This window comes from Anabas testudineus, chromosome 17 (genome assembly GCF_900324465.2).
Source record: "Anabas testudineus chromosome 17, fAnaTes1.2, whole genome shotgun sequence".
NCBI lineage: Eukaryota > Metazoa > Chordata > Actinopteri > Anabantiformes > Anabantidae > Anabas > Anabas testudineus.
In genome coordinates, this window is record NC_046626.1 from 13,111,388 (window position 1) to 13,132,856 (window position 21,469).

Here is a 21,469-nt window from a genome sequence, read left to right on the forward strand (position 1 = left end):
ATTTAAGGATGTGAAAATGATTTATTTTATGGGAGCTGAGAATCATGCTGCAAATATTTGATTTAGAAGTACTTTTAGTGGAAATCACAACCTATTGACAGGCAACATACTGTTTGTACACAGCATTGTGTTTTCATCTCTACTATTATAAAACAGACCTTGTTGACAGACTGTTGGAAAAGTCTTCAGGTGTCTGACAGGACCTTTAGCATGCCTTTTATATTGTAGCTCTGAATATTAAAGAGGTAAAGATTGTAGTAAGATCTTGTGATTTCACTCCTTACTGATCCTAAAGGTCAGAATCAATGGTTGCAGTTAAAAATAATTTGTTATAATGGTAACAGATAATGCACATTTTCTAAACTGTTGTTTATTTATTTAATTTCACACTGGTTTGTGTCATTTTCTTGTCAACTGTATATTTTTGGGTCCTCTTGGCTGTTGTTAAACTAAACCTTAAATTAAAAAAGGAATAAAAGCAAAGACACTCTGATTTAAGACAGTTTAATGGATGTGCACACACTTCAACAAGTCATGCTGTGTTTGAAACAGTTCACACTCCGTGAAGACATCTTTTACTAACACTATGTGTTCAACAACAATCAATGTAACATTTATTATGGAGTTAAATTAAAGGCTTATAAATATAGTTTATATAACATTTCTTCATCCTAGATAAGGTTAGGTAGGTAGTGTATTGCTTATAGTTAGTAAACCTTCACAGAAGGTATTTCAAAGAAAACGTCACGCAGAAAAAGCATCTACAGCAACATGACTATGCAGCACTAGAACAGTACAACAGCTCGAGCGTACAGTACTAGGAAAATGTTTAAAAACCTTGCTGCTCTGTGTGTCAAGTTTAAGCTTTAATGACTGATTAAGCAGAAACACATAAAGACATGCAGCAAAGAATTACAACAATACACTTACCAATAAGACATAACAACTGTTTGTTATAAAGTGAAAATGTGTTTTGACTAGAAGACATGACGAGGTCCGACCACAGACGTTTCATAACGGAACCATGGCAGCTTTGTGCGTAACAGTATGTTTAAAAATAATATCATAAAGTGCACATACTACAGTTTGTGACACACAAATTCCATTCTTCACACATGCAGTGCACATTTTTGTAGAGTCAACCACATAGTATATGAGATAAAACTGAACTTGAATCTACAGCTCAACATCTAGGCCTATTTGCAGCACAAGAAAAAGAGCAATGCAGAATATTATATGCACATATTTCGACTCCTGCTGTAGCCTTCATACAGTAGCAGTTAAGGTACTTTCTCAATATATGTGTTTTGATCTGGCAGCAAACATTGACAGCACAGCGTATTTTGGTACTTGTGAGTAAAGGGGGGGAATCACTGAAGGTACAGTAGATTATACAGTGCTCAGCTCAGTCAGATTCTGGTTTTAGCACCATTTTTGAAACACCATCTACAACAGGATGACAAAAACACAAACACTACTACACTTACTTACTACAAAGTAATGTGATATAACAATTATTGAACGTTGTAAGCTACTCAGACATGTCTATGAAGCTCTTATTGTGTGGTGGCTGATTCTTACTGTATGTATTTCTTTATCTTTTCATTTTCAGCATTCCAGTTTTGATTCTTCAAAGCAAAGGTAGCAGAGCATAATGCTCGGTGGGATTAAATCCCAAATGAATTAAGCTACAAACACATTGCATGTTGCTTTAGTACATTAGTCACATTTGCACAACGTAAGTGGATCACATGGAAAAGGTTTATGGAGAAACCAGAATTTCAGACTACAGTTTAGTTGATTGACATGGACAGGAGGGTTGGTCCGAGCGGCCACAGCTGGAGCCATCACGTTATTGTTGAGTCCTTTAAAAAAAAAAGACAGAGTCAGACAGTTCATTCTCAGATGACCATTATTATATATGTAGCAGGCGGGTGCTGAGTCTTTTGTTTCCATTGAACTACCATGCACAAAATTTGAGACATGCTTCCCCCTTGTGGATGTTTGGAAAGGATTCCTGCGATGGGTTGAACGTGATGTTTTCATCTCATAAAAACATAAACTGGTCGAAAAACAAAACGCAGACCAACCTCAACTATCAGTCGCGGGAACACACGATGATCGTCGTGATCTGCACATAGTTTTCTGTAAATAAATTAATGGTTAATGATATATCAATAAATTATTTAACTTATTAACTAAAAATATGAATAAGTCTTAAAACTAAATTAAACAAACAAATAACTTTAATTTTAATGTTGTACCTTTGTATGAAGGCAATGATGAAGCACAGGATCAGACAGCCACGGATGTCTCAAGGCCTCAGATGCACTCATCCTCCAACTGATGAGAAACAAAAGATCATTCAAAGTGGAGACTTTATTGTAATGCTGCATGTCACCAGATGTAACATTCAAAATGTGACATAAGCATAGATGAGAGCGACACCTTTTATTAACAACGAGAAGTCTGGAGATGAATTCTTTGGCTTCTTTAGATGTGTCCACAAACTCTTGTTCCTCAAAGTTCCACTGACAGGACAAGATGTTGTTCAGAGTCTGACTGTCGTCGTCACCGAGGAAGGGACAGAGCCCGCTCAGACTAAAAGGAAGAGATATACAAGTATGAATACTCAATAACAGAAGGCTTTCGATAAATGTGCGCCTGTTTGTGCATTTGCTTACAGCATGTAGGTGATGACGCCGAGGCTCCACATGTCTGTGTTGAACGACACAAAGTCGTAGTTGATGACTTCAGGAGCCAGAAACTCTGGAGTGCCAAAATTCACCCGTAGCTTCTCCCTTGGTTTATATCTATGAGGGGATTTAGTTAAAATGTTCTTATTCTGATATGTATTACATTTTATGTGATTACATCAGTCAATGTAAGTGTCAATTAAATAAAGGGAAATACCAGTACTTACATCCTGGCAAGGCCAAAGTCGATGATTTTGACCTTATTTGTGACTCTGCTCACACAGAGAATGTTTTCTGGCTGAAATTTGTGTCAAAACAAATTAAAAATGTAAGTAACTTACTGATATTTACAAAAAAATGTGCAGAAAAAAAAAAACAGTTCTGACAATTTGGGTGACTATGTTACCTTTAAGTCCAGATGTAGGATGTACATTTTGTGCATGTACTGCAGGCCTTCACAGATCTGCCTGATGAACACAACAGCATCCAGCTCCATTAAAGTGTAGTTTTCATCAATGATCCTGTCAAACAGTTCTCCTCCCCCAACACTGAGATTGAAAACAAACGTATAAAAAACTCCAATCAGGCATGTATATATATGTAGTATTTTAAAGTATACTTTTTTATTAAACGTTCTGTCTTAAGAATTAATTTGACACGTAAACTTAAGAGAATTTGAAGGGCTTTATTGAAGTAACTCTAGTTTTAAGTCAGCTATGATGATCAGTAAGGTGTTTTTTAAATAAACAAACACGTGCTGAAAATATAAAAGAAGGATCATACTATTCAAGTACAAGGATGATGTCATTCCTTGACTCATAAGCTGCGTAGAGCTGAATCAGACTGGCATGGTCCAGATTATTCATGACCTGGATCTCATTCTTCACCACCTCCTACCAAAAACACGGGTGCAGACAGACAGATGGGGACAAACACGCACACAGAGATACGCAGACAAGCGAGGACACATATACGGGCACGATGAGAGGTGTCAGCTGTTCTCTGATATGAGACAATGAATCTTCTGTTCAAGGTCAAATATTTGTCACCTAGGTGAGAAGTAATCCCTCTGCTTCTGTTCCAAGTGCGGCCTTGTGGTGTAATAAAAGTGTAACTGGGCCCCTCTTCTGCTTTTTATATCATGTCGTGTGTCTGTCAGTGTCGATACTAAGACTACCTCTTCATTATGATGACACAGTGTACACACTTTAGAAGGGGCTGTACCTTTTCTTTCTGGCTCCTGGCTTTGATGACCTTCGCTGCCAAAGTGAGACCAGAGGAGTTTTCAACACATTTGTGCACCTGGCCGAAACGACCCCTATAAAAAGAGAGACAGCAAGACAGAAAAACATATTTCTTTGGTTAACAACTTTGTGATGTGCAATTGTACAGTACTCAAACAGACAGACATAGTGAAGATAGTGTTTTATGTCTTTTCCCATGACAAAGCAAAAACTGATCCTGCTTCAAACGGGGATGTTTTAGGAGAGCACCGTGTTTAATCTGTTATTTCATTAAACCTGAGCTGGGCTGTGTCTCCTCTTTGAAGACCAGGATTAACACTTAGTGATTAGCTACCAGCTGGCACAGAGGATACAGTTTCACATACCACACAGTACTAAAGTAAAAATAACTACCGTGACTCTGAAGTTATGAACCCGGGGGAGAGGACAGGAGACGAGACAGTGGAGAGTTACACAATTAGGCTTTATAAGAATTGAGATTTTATCTCTGCATTGTCTTTAAACTATTATAGCTTAACTAGCCCTTAATAGTTTCCTTTTTTTTATATGATACAGAGATTTAAAAGTGCAGCGCTCACCCGCCTAGGACCTCCTGCCAATTGATGGTGTAGAAGTTGCTGATCTGGTTTGGCTTTGCCGATACAATGCGATGACCAAAAGGAGCTGCTGGAGGAGGAGTGGTGTCTAGAGTAGAGTGGGAGGCAAGAGAAAAGATATCATCTGTTTTAATAGATTAGAAAGAATGTGAGAACACACATGCTTCATTGTTCATCAGCTACAGTGAAGCTTGTGAAAGTGTACAGGGCTGTCATAATCAAATTAGCACATTGCTTTTTAATTAAGAATAAGAAGACAGAAATAGTTGTTAATTAGATATTACAGATAAGTAGGCATGATTTAGCACAAAGCAACTTCTGCTGGGTATTTGGGGCCAGTATTGACATCTAGGAGTTTAATAATCACTTTCATATACTGTTTGATTGTAATAAAATTTATATGAACATTTAACAATTTTGTTATTGTTTACAGTTTCCTTTTGTGTTTTTGTAACTGCGACCAACATGCACACCTAGTGGGACATTTTACAATTGAAAAATGAACTTGTCATTGCAGTCCTGTGGGAATGGAGTCACTGTATCTTAATTACTGTTCAGCAGTTCCGTACTATAACTTCTGTTACTTGGCAGCTGACATACTACACCAACAGGTTTACCGGCACAGTATGAACACAGATGTAACATGACCAAGCTCCTATATTTAGTTGTTGTAGTGATGATGCCTTAAAGTCTCTCTTTTCTGAACCACCAAGAAACTGGATTAAAGATAGATATTAAGACAACTCAACTCAACCTTCCGCCTACCATGGAGTGTGGACTTACCAATAAAGAACTGCTCAGCTTCAGCATCATCAGCATCATCAGGATCATTTTGTTCTGCATTTTCCTTTCTTTCCTTCTCCACCCTTTGTTGTAGGTTTAACTGGATTTCAACTTCATCTGCCCTGAAGATGGCCCAGCCCTCAGACCCAAGCTTCTGCTCAGCCTCTTCATTGTCCTCTTGCTTCTCCTCGATCTCTTTCTGCTCCACCACCACAATGCTCTGAGTGTATTCCTCCACTATAAAGTGTTCCTCAGTCACAAAAGACATGATGCTTGGGCTGTTGCCATCTGATGGTCGGTCCTCCTCTGCCTCTGGACACACAGAGGCATCTTTGGGCTCAACAGTGCTGGAAGAAATAGCGATATAATCGTTATAATGGTTGAAAATAAAATTTCTGTCATTCACTTTATCAAATTGTATCATTATTAGAGTTTTTATGGGGTAAAACATAAACTATACCGTGTAGAATTTGGCTCTTTTTTGTCTTCAGCAGTCTCTTTGACAGTAGAAGCTTCTTCTTCTGTGTTTTCCTCAGTGACTTCAAGCTTTTCTTCCTCCTTCTCTTTCACTTCAGTTGTGCCTGTCTCTCCCTCAGGCACAGCTTCTCCAAGTTCCTCCTCACTAACCTCCTCTACAGCTTCATTTTTCTCAGCTACTTTGGAGTCTTCGCGCAGGTAACCCACTAAGTTGCAAGCAGGAGCAACAGGTTGTTGAACGGCAGGCAACACTCCAGCCTCCAGATCCAGTTCACCAGCTGATTTCTCTGCATTTTGCTTGTTGAGTTTTTGCACCTCTTCAAATAGCAAAGTTTGTTTCTTCAAAGAGATGGTGTCTGCAAAAAAGACATTTTTACCAACTTTTTGATGTTGATTGAAAACAAAAGGTCAAATAGTGCAGTCATGTCAGGTTATTTCTCATGTACTAGAATATCACTCTGTCAAAGTAAGATGTCTCTATCATTGAAGGTGTAGCTGCTGTTGTGTCTGACCAATTCCGTTGACATGCAAAGAAAGTTTTAATCACCAACAGTATTTGTTCAGTTTTATTAATTTGGTGTTTTCCATACCCACCTGCTGTGTCTGGAGGTTTCATCTTCTTTTGGACTTTCAGAGCCTTACGGCTCAAACATGGTTTCTCTGCTCCATCTTTGTTTTTGTGGTCTTTCAACTGTGAAATAGAAATAAAAAGCAGAATAAAGTTACAAAATTTCCATATTTGCAAAAGACAAGGAAATGCTTTGGTCCATGGAGTTTTTTCTTGTGAGAAAAAAGTGCTGTGTTCATTTTCAGGAGTCTATTAATTTTCTTTATTGGCTTTATTAGATGTAGTTTTGTAGTAATAAGCTTTATAGTGTCAAATGAAAACCAAAGATCGGATTAAAAAAATAGGTTGATATGATGACGCAAGAGTCACACGTAATGCACACAACAGATGGGTAGACAGCAGCAGGGTAGTGAATTTATAGCTTATCACTTGTCACATTCAGCGATGGAATGCAATGCTCACCCTGAGTGGAAAATATTACAAGCCACGGTAGGCTGTTGTTCAAATTTCTCTGCTGAGGAAACTCACTAAACACTCTCTGATCAGGTTAACATGGAAAAACTGTCTTGCACACCCCCACCCCTGGGTGTCTCACATTTGTTCTCTGACTGCTGTCGTGAGGTAAACAGCATAGGAGATATGTCTAGTGTAGACTTTCCCCAGTGACAGCAGTGTTTTACGAAGTCGCAAACTCTGATTGAGAGAGAGCGTTTGAAAATATGTGCAAGGTATCTCGCACCTCTGAAGGTGGAGGAAGATGGAGCAACCACTTGACAAATGCTCTGGTGGCAGAAAATCTGTGAAATGTGAGTCCTGCTGAAGCCGTCAGATTAATTTGTGACCATGAATTACCATCTAGCCTTACCTAGCAGAATCTAGCCATAAATTTGAGATCTGAACCTTTGATTGTCTTGGTTTCAGTTTGACTCCAATATGAATGCTAAAAAGGGTTTGGACTGTTGCACCTCTTCAACACTGTGCACTGTGACATAAGTATGTGATAATGTTATCACATGACGTAACAGCCACTCAGGCAAATTTGTTCTTTGCAAATGCTCAAATGGTATGAGTGTGGTGATGTCTTTGAGTGCAACCCATGCCTTTGATACCAAGCAGCACTTAGTGACCTTTATGGTGTCACAATCTGTGCTGTGATTGGATCATCATTAAAGGCAAAACAAAATCTCTTGTGTTTTTTTTATTTGAGACAACTTTGTCACAAGAAATGTTAGCAAGTCTTAAATAGACATAGATGTAGTATTAATTATAATCCTTCAGTGGCATCTCTAAATCAAAGGGACAGCATTATAACTCCCCAATCAAATATTGCACTACAGGAAGTGCTGCAATGAATCCCATCACAGTTTACAATATCCACTTTACAACTGAGAGGTATCTACTGAAAGGTAGTGAGGTGGAACATGACAAACAACTGGCACCAAATGGAAACTGACAGAAGCAAAACCACGTAGTGTACGTACTGCAGCTTGAGTCAGTGTGAGCAAAAAGCAGTTAGGAGCAAAGTGGAGGACGACTGACTCATCACAATTGGTTGACACTTGACTCCTGGAGAGCTGAAGGGGTTAAAGCCCTTCCAGAACACAAACACTGCAGCACCGATCCAAAAACAGCATTTCTAAACTGGGCCACTCACATTTCACCCCTGACTTCACAGCGGCCCTCTCGTGCCTTGCTGGGGGCTCCCACAGTGAGCCTCATGCCAAAGGGGTATGTTGCACTCATCACTGGTAGAAATCCAGTAAGTATAAACTTGAGTTAAATGTGGACTTTATATAAGCTACATGTGACATATTTACAGCTGCACTGCTGGAGCTCACATAACACTGTAAAACTAGTGTTCCTAATTACTTTACCTTCAATCAGCATTTGGCAACAGACAGTACCTATTACCACTGCCTTATTAATGGAGAATTTAACATGCAGGCCAAGTAGCATTTGTAGGCAAGAGAACTGTTTGAGTGGTCAGCTTTGCTGCTACGATCATTTTCACGTGTTACGCCAAGAACAGCAAGTTCCTACGAAAACAAAGTCAGCATAAGAAATATATAGCATCTTTTGCAACACTGACAAGATGATGGATGTTAATAGTGATAGATGAGGTGCCATAGCTGGCAACGTCATGAGATGCCGCAAAATGTGCAATCTCAAATGCAAATTTCAAAATGTACAGAATTTATTTCTAATGTTTATACAAGAGTAACATGATGCAGCCTCTTCCCAAAATGCCTCCACTGTAGGTACACAGCAAATATATTTTTGATTATTACCATGTTATTTTAGGTTCCTAATCTCACCTTGTCAAGCTTCTTGTTTAGTGTGTCTGCAGATAATTTTCTCTTAATTGCTTGCTTTCCTTTATTGTCCTTGGGTTTGGAGGCCTTCTGAGCTGCAGGGCATTTGAACATCAGCTCCATGACCCTCGAACTCTTCACCGTCTCGCCAATGAAGCTGATCACTTGCTGCATGCTGAGAACCAGTTTTTCCATCCCTTCGAGCTTCTGAGCCTGCTGCTCGGATCGCTGATTCACCACCGACATGATGGTGGTCATCTCCTGGCATATCTCCCTCACTCCTACCCCCGTCTCCGGGGTCTGGTTCACTACTTTGGTTGGCAAATGGATTTCCTCTTTGTCAACTTTCAGAGTCTCCATGTCATTTTCAATGTCGTCAATTTCCTGAGACATCCCATCTAGTCGGCTGAGGACTTTTTGTTGAATGTTAATGAGCTTGTCCATCTTACTGTTCAATGACTCAATCCGCGTTTGGATGAGATCAAAGCTTGTGCTGTTGGCTTCTTCGACTGTGTTCATTACCAAGGTGCTCATGGCTTCTAGTGACAAAAGAAATCACGTTTCACGAAAGAAACCAACTTGGGACAAAAATAGGACCAGTAACGTCCGTGATACAGACAGAAAGACTCTTTCAAAAACTGTAGCCAGCTCTCCCCTCAGTTTTCCCAACAGGTATACAAACTGATTAAAAATAAAAAAGAAAATATTCAAGATCAAAAAGCAAAAGTATCCTGAGCTCTAAGTAGTATTATGTTAAAATTTTTCTCTATATGTTTAACACTAAATCCCTGGTGCCTGCTTCCCTCCACACTAGAAATAGTATTAAGAATGGAGGGAGCCGGTGTCCCTAAATGTAAATGGACAGCCTACGTCAGCAGGGGTCAAGTGTTTGGGGTTGGGGCTTGGCACTGGTTACGTTATGAGGCATTTAAGACCCTTCAAGTGTTAAGCTCACCACTGTCACTCACCTGCTGGGCGTGAAAATTGTTACTGTACACAGTACTTCTTGATCGTGTGAAGACATGTAGAACATTGCTCATCGTGTTTACATTTCTTTTCCATTTAAAGACATTTAAATGATCGTAAGTACCACTTGTAACAGATGTCTGAATCAAGTGAGTAGCACATGTCCATAAAAGAGTGAAATATTCATAGGTGGGTTTTTTTATCCACAGTTTAAAAGAAATCATTCAAATAAATTGCGCTGAATAATCACGTGGATTTGGCTGCTTGTAATTTGGCACTGCTGTATGAGGTTCTGCCTGTGTACAGTTACGAATGAGAACCACGCTGCAATGCAAATTCCTTCCTTATCTTCTGAATGCCTGTAACTTACACTCAATGTCAGGGGAAATACGAAGAAACCTGTGGAAGAGAAGCTACAATATGATGTGTAGCCCTCCTGCTGCATGAAGTGATGAGTGTCATAACATTTACTCACAAAATATCCACTAATAACCTCCCCTAACAGAGTAAGAGCTATATTTTAACTTAGGTCTTGTAAAATAACTATAATCCTTGTTTCCAATAAATCAAAATACATGATTTAACAATAAGCACAAACAAATAAGTTTGAATTACATCAGGAAATAGATGCTATAGTTAAAATTATATAAATAAACAACAGGTTGCAATGTGAGTATGGTAGGTTAATCACCCTGTTTCCTGACACAACCTTCACATTTCCCTGTGCCTTCATAAGTGTCTCAAACTCATTTAGCCCTAATAAATTCACAGATGACAGAGCCGAGGAGGGATCCAGTTTTGCTCAAGCCACCATGAAATACTTTTGACAACACAGACACAGTCTGCAAACAGAGACGCAGTGACCCTGGCCAAACTTGCCTCACTCCGATGGCTCAAGCCAAGATCTGGGTTCAAGGGTGCAGGCACAGGGAGGGAAGTGGACTTGGCAGACACGGTAGAGTGGAGTGGAGTACTGTGTGTGTGTAAGCAGGGTCCGTGACAAGTCATGATACCGGGCTCTCGTTCTATTTAGGTAAGAACCAATGTGTTGCACAAAGACCTGTGGAATTTTCCTGTGTCGGTGAGGCTTGTGGGAGCTGATTGGCTCACTGCATTCCCTTGTATATTCATTTTCATCTGTGTTCACTCAAGTAAGATGGCTGCAATGGAAAGAACAAGTGGCTTTGACGAGGCAGAAACAGATTGGATGGAAACCAACCATCAATCACTCAGGGGGAGACACAGGGACACCCACACCTGTCCTTGGATGCCCATAGACGACAGACAGTGTAGGTCATTTGCAGCATGTTCAAATAAAATAAAATAAAATTGAATGCCCTGGATGTTCAATTTGCTTGCACAATACCATGCATGGCTAGATTTATGACTAGATTTTTTATCCACACAAGCAGCAAGAATAATGTAAAGTATTTTTTTTAATTTTACACGAGAGAATGAAAATTCTGGGTTACGCAACACTCAGCACAGTAAAGATTATTACATACAACAACAAAAGGCAAAATCACATCATATCTTGCCTTGCTTAAAGAGGTGGTTAAAGTTAGGAAACCCTGCATGAGATACAAGCCGACCTCAGGCCTCAGAGATTTATGACATAAGGCAAATATCAAGTTTATATCACTTACACTTTACAGTGAAACTAATTCCAAAGAAACTGCATCATGTCCTGCCTGTGTACATACAGCCCAGGCACACAGCTGAGACATCACTAACCTGTTTACTGGTGCATGATTCAGGGAGTTTGGGGACTTTACCAAACACATGGTCAGAAAATACACTGAATAATTCAGTGTTTCTGAAACGGTGCGAGTTCTAGTTGATGTTGTAGTTTGAACTGGAGGACGTCTAGAGCGGAAAAACATTTAAATGTAAACTGATATCAGCAGAGGGCTCAGTGCCCTTAAATAGTAAACTAACTTTTTGAGGTCGCCACGTATTCTTTGTGCACATAATGGTGAATTTGATAATCAGTTTTCATGTTGTTGTATGTTGTTTTTATGTATTTTGTGTTAGTGTCTTTAAGTAGTAAAAAGCCCTATGTACTATGATAGACTAAATGTCTGATTCATTATCATTATTATATGATATTATATGATATGATAACAGCACCAATCCTTATAGTTTTTTGATGAATCTCCTGTTTTGAACCATCAATGGCCCTCTCTGTCAGGCTATTTATTTGGCATTTAGAACAAGGCAAACCATTAAACACTGGGTACAACCTCTCTTACAGAGAACACAATGTCCTCTGAAGCGCTGGGTCTGTGTGCCGTGGCTACTGTCCAGTCAACTCACCCGTCTCCTGTCACTCAGTGAACAGCGTGCCAGTTCTGGCTTTGCTTTCTCTTGGAAACTTAACTGTGTGGCAGACATGAAACTTTACTCCTTGTGCTAATGTCTGAGACATATCTTGTGTTCAAGTCAGGCTTTCTCCTGGCATGCATACACATTTTACTGCTGCCCTTTGACAGAGTTTTTGTTTTGTTTACATATAGGTTACAGAATTGCACTAGGTTACATTATGCTAAATCAATACAGACACCCATAAAAGTACAAAAAGTGATAAATGAACAAATCAGCACATGTGAGTTGAAATACCTAAAATAAGAAAGCCACTTACTAAAGTGAAGGATCTGACCATGTCTTCCATCACTGCTAAGTAAGGTTTTTATTTCGTACAGCAGGTGGCATTGTTCGTCTGCATACAGGATGAACAGTGAGACTAGAGGTTTGAATAGTAAGAAAACTTCAGAGGAAACAGCTCACACTAGTTCCGCAGAATGACACAGAAAGATAACACAGAACAAATTCTCCTGAGCAGAGGTAGGTGCACAGTTATGTTTACCAACCAAAGTCTTTGTGAGCGAGCAGAAAATGATAATGTTGTAGAAGCAGTATAACATTTTTGTGGAATCGGTTTTACTACAGATAATTTTCATTAGTGATTCAATTGAGTGGTTGATAAGTACCCAAAACAACTACAAAAAAGTTAACATATTAATACATGTGGACTTCTTAGGCCAGTTCAGAACAGTTATTTTATATATATATCATTGTCATTATAAATGAATAAAATTTGCTATTATTTTTCACCTCACTGAATAATTGTCTAATTGTTTTAGATCTATAGTTCATCATTGACTCTGACAAATATTCTTATTAAATTGTTTAAGTAAGGATGACACACTGATTCTTATGCAGCTAAGTGCTACAGCTAAGTAAATTTAGAGGACCTGTTGTATGTGCATTATGAGTTTAACCCCTTTACAATATTCCTCGAAGCACTGTTATAGAAAAGGACCACTTTACGGTAAGGATGTCATAAAGGGTATTAAAGGTTAGTAACTGAATGCAAAGAACCTTTACTCAGACACTCGGGAAGCATCTACAGTAAATGTCAGTGTGGATCCCTTAAATGCCGAGAGAGGAATGGAAACAGGAGACAGTGCTATTGCTTCAGTTGTCTCTGAGGAATACTGTCAAACATAGAGAGAACTACAGAATGTGTTTGTGTTACAATACTGTAATGAAGTGTATATACTCAAAGCTGATGATTCTCAGACTGTTATATTACCTTTCTAAACTGCAGTGTGCTTATCATGCTCTCACACTGAGCCTTCTCTAAACTCTGCACTCATAAACACCACCTAACCCTTAGCTCGTGTTTTACCCTTCCTGCTGCTATCCATAACATAGCAAAACATACATTATTATCTGTCTTGACTTTCACTTACATGGTGAGAATCACATTACTGCTGACCAGTCAATCCAACATGTGCTGCTAATTAAATTAGAGGTGACATTTCACTGGAGGAAAAGTGAGCGAATAACGTAAACACTTAATTGCACAAATCAAATGTACTTTAAAGACCACACATAGTACTAGAGTACACCTTTTTTTTTTTTACTTAGAAATACATAATAGCATACCATAGACATGCCAATTTGAGTACAGCAATGTACTGATATTAAAGCATCATTTGTTGTCAGAGCCCAACATAATTATCTCACTATGATTGAAGAGGAAACCCATTTCCTTTAACTGCCATAATTGTCTCTGTAATAAGAGGTGGCTGAGACCCCACTCTACAGGAAACCTGATGCAATCACAACAGCACCATGCTGGCAGCTCGTATGTTGTGTTTAATAGATCTTGTCAGCTGGATATGCTCAACACAATTCAACAACACTGTTGTATCATAGCTTTGTACCTAAAAATAAGAGCAATACGAACCAACAAACTAAATGAGTAGCGCATCTATTTAATAACATCATACTTATTCCTCCTCCACTGAACCTGACACATGATTTGCTGTTACCTGTTCTGCAAACTGGTAATTTTACAACTTGTGCTGCCAGATGCATGTCGCAACGCATGAATAAAGCTACGAAAACAATGAAAGTTATGTTCTGCCCAAAACGCAGAAGAACAAGAAACAAAAGCTACAGCTGTAATGTGCCAGTTAATGATATGAAATAACAATTTCTTCCTGCTCATTCCTACAAGGACAGTGGGATTATCAGGTAAGTAAAGGTATTAAATGTTGATGCTCCAGCAGCTGCAGTGAAGCATCAACATCTAATAACCTTCAATACTTAACATAGTCATAAATTGTTCAGAGGATCTATGGGTTAGTAAATCACCATGTTTACAGTAGAATGAAATTGCACAAATTCCTTCCTTCAAAAACATTGAATTAAGCTCTATTTACAATAATTTTATTTGATATATACTATAGTTTCCCTGTAGGTACATAAAATATTGCTATGTTAGTGGAAATATGGCTTCTATATGGTTTCCTAAAGGAAACATATGCAGGTGTTAGCAACTCAGGATGCCACTTAATTGTACTTGAAGGTAGAAAAGGCCACATACTAGTATTAACATACTGTAAAAACAACACCACTAATAATATAGATTGTTTGGTGAATTATCTGTCAATAAGCCATTTGAAATAAAAAAAGTAAAATACCGAAATGTTTTACTAAATCAACACGCTCAGCTGTGAATAGGTTAATATTGTTGCTGCGTTTCACATATGACAAAATATATGTCAGTGCTCCTGAGTTAGTGGGCTATTACTGGAGCACTATTTACCAAGTCAAACATCCTTGATTATACCTGGGTGGAAGGTGGAGTGGATGCTCTGCGCCTCCTCTTGTAGCAGAGTACATCAAACAGCATGAGCCACAGATAGGAAGCAACCAGACACATGCTGCTGATTAACCATATGTCCCAGGCTGCTGCAAAGTTCTTCACAGCTTTCACTTTACCTTTCATCCTTCTTCTAGATCCTCGTATTCCCTATCATAAACTACTAAGGACTTTTGGAGCCTAGGCTGAAGAGTCTCAAGTGTAGGAAGAGATGACAGCTCCTTCTTAGGTTGAAGAGCGCTTAAACATGAATACTATACATCCTTCACTGCAGCGTCTGTTAATTCAGTCAACTCCCCACTGCTATCAGCACTTAGAGCTAAAGGACAGGCAGTTTGTCCTCATGACAAAAGAGTGACAGGTGCCAGCGAAGGGTGTCTGGGATACATACTTTCACTCTCTAACATCCCCTCTTGTGTATTGTGTATTGTCCTTCTCTCCCTCGCTCATCATTCAGAATCCCATGTCAATCATTTTTGTGAACCCACAGTCCATTAAAAACAAGATTAATCTTCAGCACAGTGCTGACATTGAAAACTAAGAGAATGGAGACCAAGGGATCTAGTCTCCCTGAGAACACAGACACTTGGATGTGGTGTAAATAAATAGCCTGTGCTATCGGATTACTGCTGCAAATGTCACAACCACTATCACAAGGTGGCTTACACTCAGTGGTCACAGCTTTTTTATATCAGCTTTTACTGTTTGCATCCAGTGTAAACACAGGAGTAATTCAAGCTAAGACTTTTAATTAAATTCCAAGGTAAATAGTTTTTTAATGAGTGGATCGCCTCACAGCTAAAAGGACGTGGGTTTCAATCCACCAACCTGCCAGCGTGAGAATTGCATGTTCTCCCTGTGCCACCCTGCTTCTCACCCGTGGATGGATGCATAGATTGTGAGGTATCAACACTTTCAATACATACATCTACTAGGAGTCCATAATCTGTTGCCGGTGATGACAATTGTTCTGAAAATCAAAATATATAACAAACATATTCTGTCTAAGTGTTATCTATAAGGAATTCATGAACGGCATGGATACATCTGGTCGGACATACATCTACTAGGAGCAGCGCATGGTTTTCACTTTCTGGAAGTGGGGGAATAACGCCAGCTTGGTCATGTTTCGGTTGCTGGCACACTGATAAACTAACTTTAGCTTGGCCATTCTCCCTAAGGGAGACACTTGGAAGCCTGATGGTTTCTTTCCCAGCTTGGTTAACCGCACTGGTGTGTTTCTCTAAGTTGGATCTTTTGTCTGAAAAGCAAAGAAAGACAAAGAAAGCAGGCATCAAAGTAGTTTTTAAATATAAAAAAAGAAAACAGTAGCAATTAATGATTTCAGATATTTGTAGTAGCTGTTTTCTTTCATTTAAATTGTAAATCCTAATACCATAATACTGCACAACCACCTGGTTGGTAACCCAGCACTGAAAATTACAAATGACTTAATTAATTGAGTTAATAATTTACCTATTGGTAGTATGGCTTATTAATTTGTGAAGACTTTTATCAATTACCACTTTTATTTTTAATGTAGGCTAAATATTAGTTAATGAATGTTTTATAAATAGAGGTAACAACCAGGACATCCACTGTGCTGCTGAGGAAGGTGCGTGCTGCATTCATGTACCACAGCCTGTGGGAAAAGTGTGCGTTAACGCAAATTACGTTTTAAGAAAGAGGCTACAGTCATGTTGAAGAGGAAATTTTTCAATAAAATTTGGAAATAAAACCCAAATCCAATTTAAAAACGCTTTTCAGTATGCATAAGGTTTGTGCTGGAAAGAAAAACATACGGTAGACTTAAAAAAAGTCCTGGTGTCCGACCATCCCATCGGCACATGAACGCACACGGGCAGTAATACAATCAGAGTAGATCCGCTAAAATGTCAAATTATCATCCAATAAACTACATTCCGAGTAGCTGAAGGGGGAAACTCACACATTTATGTAGAGTTCAGAGAAACATGCACGTTTCCATTTCTCTAAACTTTGTTTGGTCATGTGATCAAAGGTCAAATGTTTCGCGGGAAACAACATGGCGAGCGAGATGACGCCGTCAGACCTGGTGCAGTGTCCCGTGTGTTTTAAAGGCTTCAAGCCTGCGACGATAAACGGACACCTCGACGTGTGTCTGCTGGGAAACGTTACCGACACCAGTCCGTCCACGAACGACGACGACGACGACAGCGGACCTCCGGTAAAGAAATCTCGCATTGGCGCCCAGGCAGCCCCGCTCAGCCCCGGTTCCTCCGGCTCCATGTCTGGGACTCAGCCGTCCGCGGTGTTTTCCATGTTTCAGACCAACAAGAGTAAAGTTTCGGTACAAAGCGAACGGAGTGGCTCGTTAACAAGTGCTGTAAACAAGGGGCTGAAACGTGGTTTGGAGACTGGGGCTGAATCTGGACCAGCGGGTCCAGAGACTCTGAAGAGCCGCACACGTGTGTCCACCTCCGGACAGACCCTGAAGGCATCAGATGAGCTGTCACCGCGGAAGCTGCTCACGTTAAACAAACCTCTGGCGGAAATACTGAGGCCAAACACGCTGGAGGAGTATTTTGGTCAAAGTAAAGTTGTGGGGCAGCAAACACTGCTCCGGTCTCTTCTGGACTCCCAGGAAATCCCGTCTCTGATCCTGTGGGGACCACCGGGATGCGGAAAGGTCAGGATGCAGCCTCCTCACTGTTTATATCAGTGATAAGACATCACTGATGTTTTCCCCCAAAATACTCAACACCATTAACTAAAGGGATTCTATTATCACTTATCAATGTATTTATTATTATTGTTATTGTTGTTATTATTATTGTTTGATATTTAAAACAACAGCAAAAATCCATATTATTAGTCATTATTGCATCCTCCTCATATTGTCAGCAGCATGAAACTCAAATAAAAGAAATGTCATATTACTTTATAATACTTCAAAATATTTTACAAATGGAAAATGTAGCAGAAAAGTTCCAGTCGCTGTGTCCCACAGGCCAAAATGACATCTTAAATAGCTTGTTAGAAACATATGTCAGTTTAAAACGAAAATGAAAAATGGTAAAAATCAAACAAAGGCTTTTTTTTTTTTTTTGTTATGAGCAAAAGTACCTACAAAGCTGTACTTTGTTTTTAACCATTTTGAACAACCAGACCATCTCTGTGTATGCTGTGTAGCTCTTATCTGTGTTATACTTGATAAAGAGAGAAGTAGATTTTAAAAAAAAAAAAAGGTGAAAGGTTTACAGCATGTTGAAGGAGGGGATTATTTGATCTGTGGCTGTCAGATCAGAGTTTGGAACTGTTCGCTTTGTCAGCCATGAATAAAGCACGTTGACGACTTCTTACCTATGCCAAGCTACCACCATGCATGAACACGTCACCTCTTCAAGTGCCTCTGTCAGCTGTCTCACAGCGTGTTTCACAATTGGATGGATATTTTAGGAGCTGGTTATGAGGACTTGGGATTTACAGGCTCTCTATAATATTAAACAGATACATTCCTGTTTAGATTCCATAAGATGTTGCATATGTGTCGTTTGTTTTTTTCAGACCACACTAGCTCACATAATTGCCAGCGCCAGCAAAAGGAATGGCACGGCCCGTTTTGTCACCCTGTCCGCCACCAGCACTTCCACCAATGAAGTCAGAGAGGTGATCAAGCAGGCGCAGAATGAGCTCCGACTGTGCAAGAGGAAGACGATCCTGTTCATTGACGAAATTCACCGCTTCAACAAATCCCAACAGGTGGAGTATCAAGCCAGAAAAATGTTCTCCAACCACTGCTCTGTTTGTATTCCCCCCACCCCCATTTCTGTATTTACTAGATAAGGGTGTTCCAGTGTTTGTGTTTAGTTTCAGGTTAACAGCACCATTATGAGAATGTGCTCAAAATAAACTTTATCCCCTGTCAAACAATACTGTTTGAGTCTAGAGAATACATTATGTGAGTTTGCTTCTGAAACCAAACGTGGACAACTAATCAATTGGCTTTAAATTGTTATCTTCAGTATCATTTAAATGTGCCTCACTGTAGTTTCAGTTGTTTGTAAAGTCATGCTAAACAATATAAGGCACATATGCTTCTGCCAAATTGCTTTGATATCAAGTTATTATTAATGTTTTGCCTGCTTCCATTAATTTCAAATTGTTTTTTAGTAAAACAAATGCTTAGTTTTAAAATCTCACTCTCAAAGATTTTCTTACTGTTGTCTTTGTCTTCACACAATTTGTGTGTGTTTCTGTAGGACACTTTCCTTCCCCACGTCGAGTGCGGGACGGTAACGCTGATCGGGGCGACCACAGAAAATCCGTCCTTCCAGGTGAATGCTGCCTTGCTGAGCAGGTGCAGGGTGCTGGTTCTAGAGAAGCTCTCTGTGGTGGCAATGGGCTCCATCCTGAACAGAGCTGTGGCCGCACTGGGGATCAGAGTCCTGGGACGTGATCCAGCAAATCCCAGAGATCAAACAGACGGAGATGGGTAAGTGCTCTTCTACTTGGTAACTGGGATTAGTTAGAATTATAGTTGTTTTTATTGTTGCAGTATTTCTCATTATTAATTCAGATTTTATTACAAAGAAAAACAGTAGTGTGAAAATTATGGACACTGGTGCATTTCCTCATTTTCCTAGGCCAAAGATTTACATTGAGCAGAAAGCTCTGGACACCATAGCCTATCTCTGCGATGGAGATGCAAGGACAGGGCTCAATAGTTTGCAATTAGCTGTTCAGGCTCAGGTGAGCTCAACCCAACCCAGCCAGTTATTAGAAGACGGTTCTCCAGAGATCCTGGTGAAGGAGGAGCACATCAAGGAGGGTCTTCAGAGATCCCATATTCTGTATGATAAAGCTGGTAAGCTCCTGTTTGAAATAATGAAACTAATTATGGCTTAAAAGTAGTTGAGTAGGTTGAGTTTTGAAGATCACAGACGCCACTTCAATCATTCATACCTGCCTACAACCCTAGCCTCTCCTTGAGGATCACTGAAGAACTCTCCTTATTTGACAGCAGCTGTCCACTTACGTAACTCATCAGCTGGTCGTAAAAGATCAGATTGAGATTTACTGTTCTGGTCTTCACAGGATAATGGAAGTGTCCTTCAGCTCGACTGAATACCTTAATGGGAAAAGTACTCCTCCCCTCATTTTGATTTTCTTTCATCTGTTCTCCATTTATTGTTTCCCCTGTATATTATATTAGAGCAGCGTGAGTTTATAAAATAATGTGCATATTATATTCTGTTCGGACCAGGGTGAAAGCTCAGAAAATCTGACAGAGCGATCTGTCTTTCTTTCCTGCTTTACTCATGCACTGTATGTGTGTGTATATCTGGGTTACTCAAAGGTGAGGAGCATTACAACTGTATCTCAGCATTGCACAAGTCTATGAGAGGCTCACATGAGAATGCTTCCCTCTACTGGCTGGGCCGCATGCTGGAGGGCGGCGAGGATCCCCTCTACGTAGCCCGCAGACTGGTCCGATTTGCCAGTGAGGACGTTGGTATGTGAAATCAAATCACATCATCTCAGACACTGATTATGGTTTTGTCTAAGGTTTGATTAGGCCTACATGGCCTTGTTCATGGTTACATCACTGACATGTGCCTTTTATTTGTTGCTAAATGTCAACACAATGTGAAAATGGTTAATGATGTTCAGCAAGAAAAATATATTTTTTCTATTGCATCTGAATAGATGGCCTCTGTCTCTTGTCTCTCTTAGGTATGGCAGATCCCTCTGCTCTTCCGCAAGCTGTGTCTGCCTTCCAGGCCTGTCATTTCATTGGGATGCCTGAATGTGAGGTAGGCTCACCTGACTAATCAGGCAATTATTCATTCTTACAATGGTCTTAATTCCAAACTCTTTACCACCACATTGCACTCCTTCTGTTCACCCCCTGCTCAATAGGTGATCTTGGCTCAGTGTGTGGTGTATCTGGCACGAGCACCCAAGTCTGTGGAGATCTACAAGGCCTATAATAATGTGAAGGCCTGTTTGAGGAATCACCGTGGCCCACTGCCTCCTGTCCCTTTGCACCTCCGCAATGCTCCAACCAAGTTGATGAAACAACTGGGCTACGCTAAAGGCTACAAGTACAACCCAAACTTCAGCGGCACAGTAGAGCAGGAGTACTTGCCTGATGAGCTGCAGGGCATTGACTTCTTCACCTGGACGCCCTCAGAATCATGAGTGTCTCTTTTTTTTGTGTAAAACATCAAATTAAAATAATTATGATGATCATTAGCTGGGAATGTGATAGAAGTTTTTGTAACTACTGATCCCAATTCAGACTTGCAAAGGTAATATGAATATCAGCAGCCGACCATAATGTAATATGTACATTTCAAATATATCCACAATTCTAGTTTAGTCTGTTGACATTTCAAAGGATGCACAAACAGTTTTGTTTGATTTCTTATAGATATGTTCTTGATCTAGTCATTAATCCATTCAAGTAACAAAAAACAATACTGTAAAATGGTAAACTATACACAATTTGTATGTCCACAATATATACTGTATGTAGATATGTAAATGCTTCCTATGTTCATGTAAAGTGTTTATACATTGTTTAAACTGATTAAAATGTTTATATTAAAGATACTATATATTACCTATTATCTGTATATACTGTATTTTGATAAAGTACAAGACGTA

At 39.6% G+C, this 21,469-nt stretch overlaps 2 protein-coding genes across 3 annotated transcripts; one reads left to right on the plus strand and one right to left on the minus strand.

Annotated features, from left to right (window-relative positions):
• Positions 1–502: 502 nt before the first annotated feature.
• Positions 503–15,710, minus strand: mylk4a (myosin light chain kinase family, member 4a). 2 transcript variants are annotated; one of them, XM_026373747.1, is made up of 14 exons: positions 14,786–15,710; positions 6,391–6,487; positions 5,780–6,152; positions 5,320–5,666; positions 4,519–4,624; positions 3,921–4,014; positions 3,480–3,589; positions 3,103–3,244; positions 2,924–2,994; positions 2,685–2,813; positions 2,449–2,601; positions 2,265–2,343; positions 2,091–2,145; positions 503–1,865 (listed from the first exon to the last, which is right to left on the minus strand). In XM_026373747.1, the coding sequence occupies exons 1-13, from the start codon at positions 14,942–14,944 to the stop codon at positions 2,092–2,094; spliced, it is 1,914 nt and encodes a 637-aa protein (XP_026229532.1). In that variant the 5' UTR covers positions 14,945–15,710; the 3' UTR covers positions 503–1,865; position 2,091. The 2 variants fall into 2 exon arrangements, with proteins under 2 accessions (XP_026229532.1, XP_026229531.1); XM_026373746.1 differs by lacking the exon at positions 14,786–15,710 and adding an exon at positions 8,680–9,474.
• A 750-nt stretch (positions 15,711–16,460) lies between these two features.
• Positions 16,461–21,392, plus strand: wrnip1 (WRN helicase interacting protein 1). Its single transcript, XM_026375319.2, has 7 exons — positions 16,461–17,486; positions 18,365–18,559; positions 19,060–19,292; positions 19,444–19,664; positions 20,157–20,312; positions 20,534–20,613; positions 20,720–21,392. The coding sequence occupies exons 1-7, from the start codon at positions 16,863–16,865 to the stop codon at positions 20,999–21,001; spliced, it is 1,791 nt and encodes a 596-aa protein (XP_026231104.1). The 5' UTR covers positions 16,461–16,862; the 3' UTR covers positions 21,002–21,392.
• Positions 21,393–21,469: the final 77 nt, after the last annotated feature.

What these genes read in the sequence shown, in the direction of transcription:
- mylk4a (XM_026373746.1), bottom strand. Translation starts at nt 9,210, where the DNA reads ATGAGCACCTTGGTAATGAACACAGTCGAAGAAGCCAACAGCACAAGC. An exon ending in AAAGAGCCAAATTCTACACG is followed by an intron (nt 5,667 to 5,779) that starts GTATAGTTTATG and finishes TATTTCTTCCAG; the next exon opens with CACTGTTGAGCCCAAAGATG. An exon ending in TCCTACATCTGGACTTAAAG is followed by an intron (nt 2,995 to 3,102) that starts GTAACATAGTCA and finishes CACAAATTTCAG; the next exon opens with CCAGAAAACATTCTCTGTGT.
- wrnip1 (XM_026375319.2), top strand. Translation starts at nt 16,863, where the DNA reads ATGGCGAGCGAGATGACGCCGTCAGACCTGGTGCAGTGTCCCGTGTGT. An exon ending in GACCACCGGGATGCGGAAAG is followed by an intron (nt 17,487 to 18,364) that starts GTCAGGATGCAG and finishes TGTTTTTTTCAG; the next exon opens with ACCACACTAGCTCACATAAT. An exon ending in GATCAAACAGACGGAGATGG is followed by an intron (nt 19,293 to 19,443) that starts GTAAGTGCTCTT and finishes TCATTTTCCTAG; the next exon opens with GCCAAAGATTTACATTGAGC.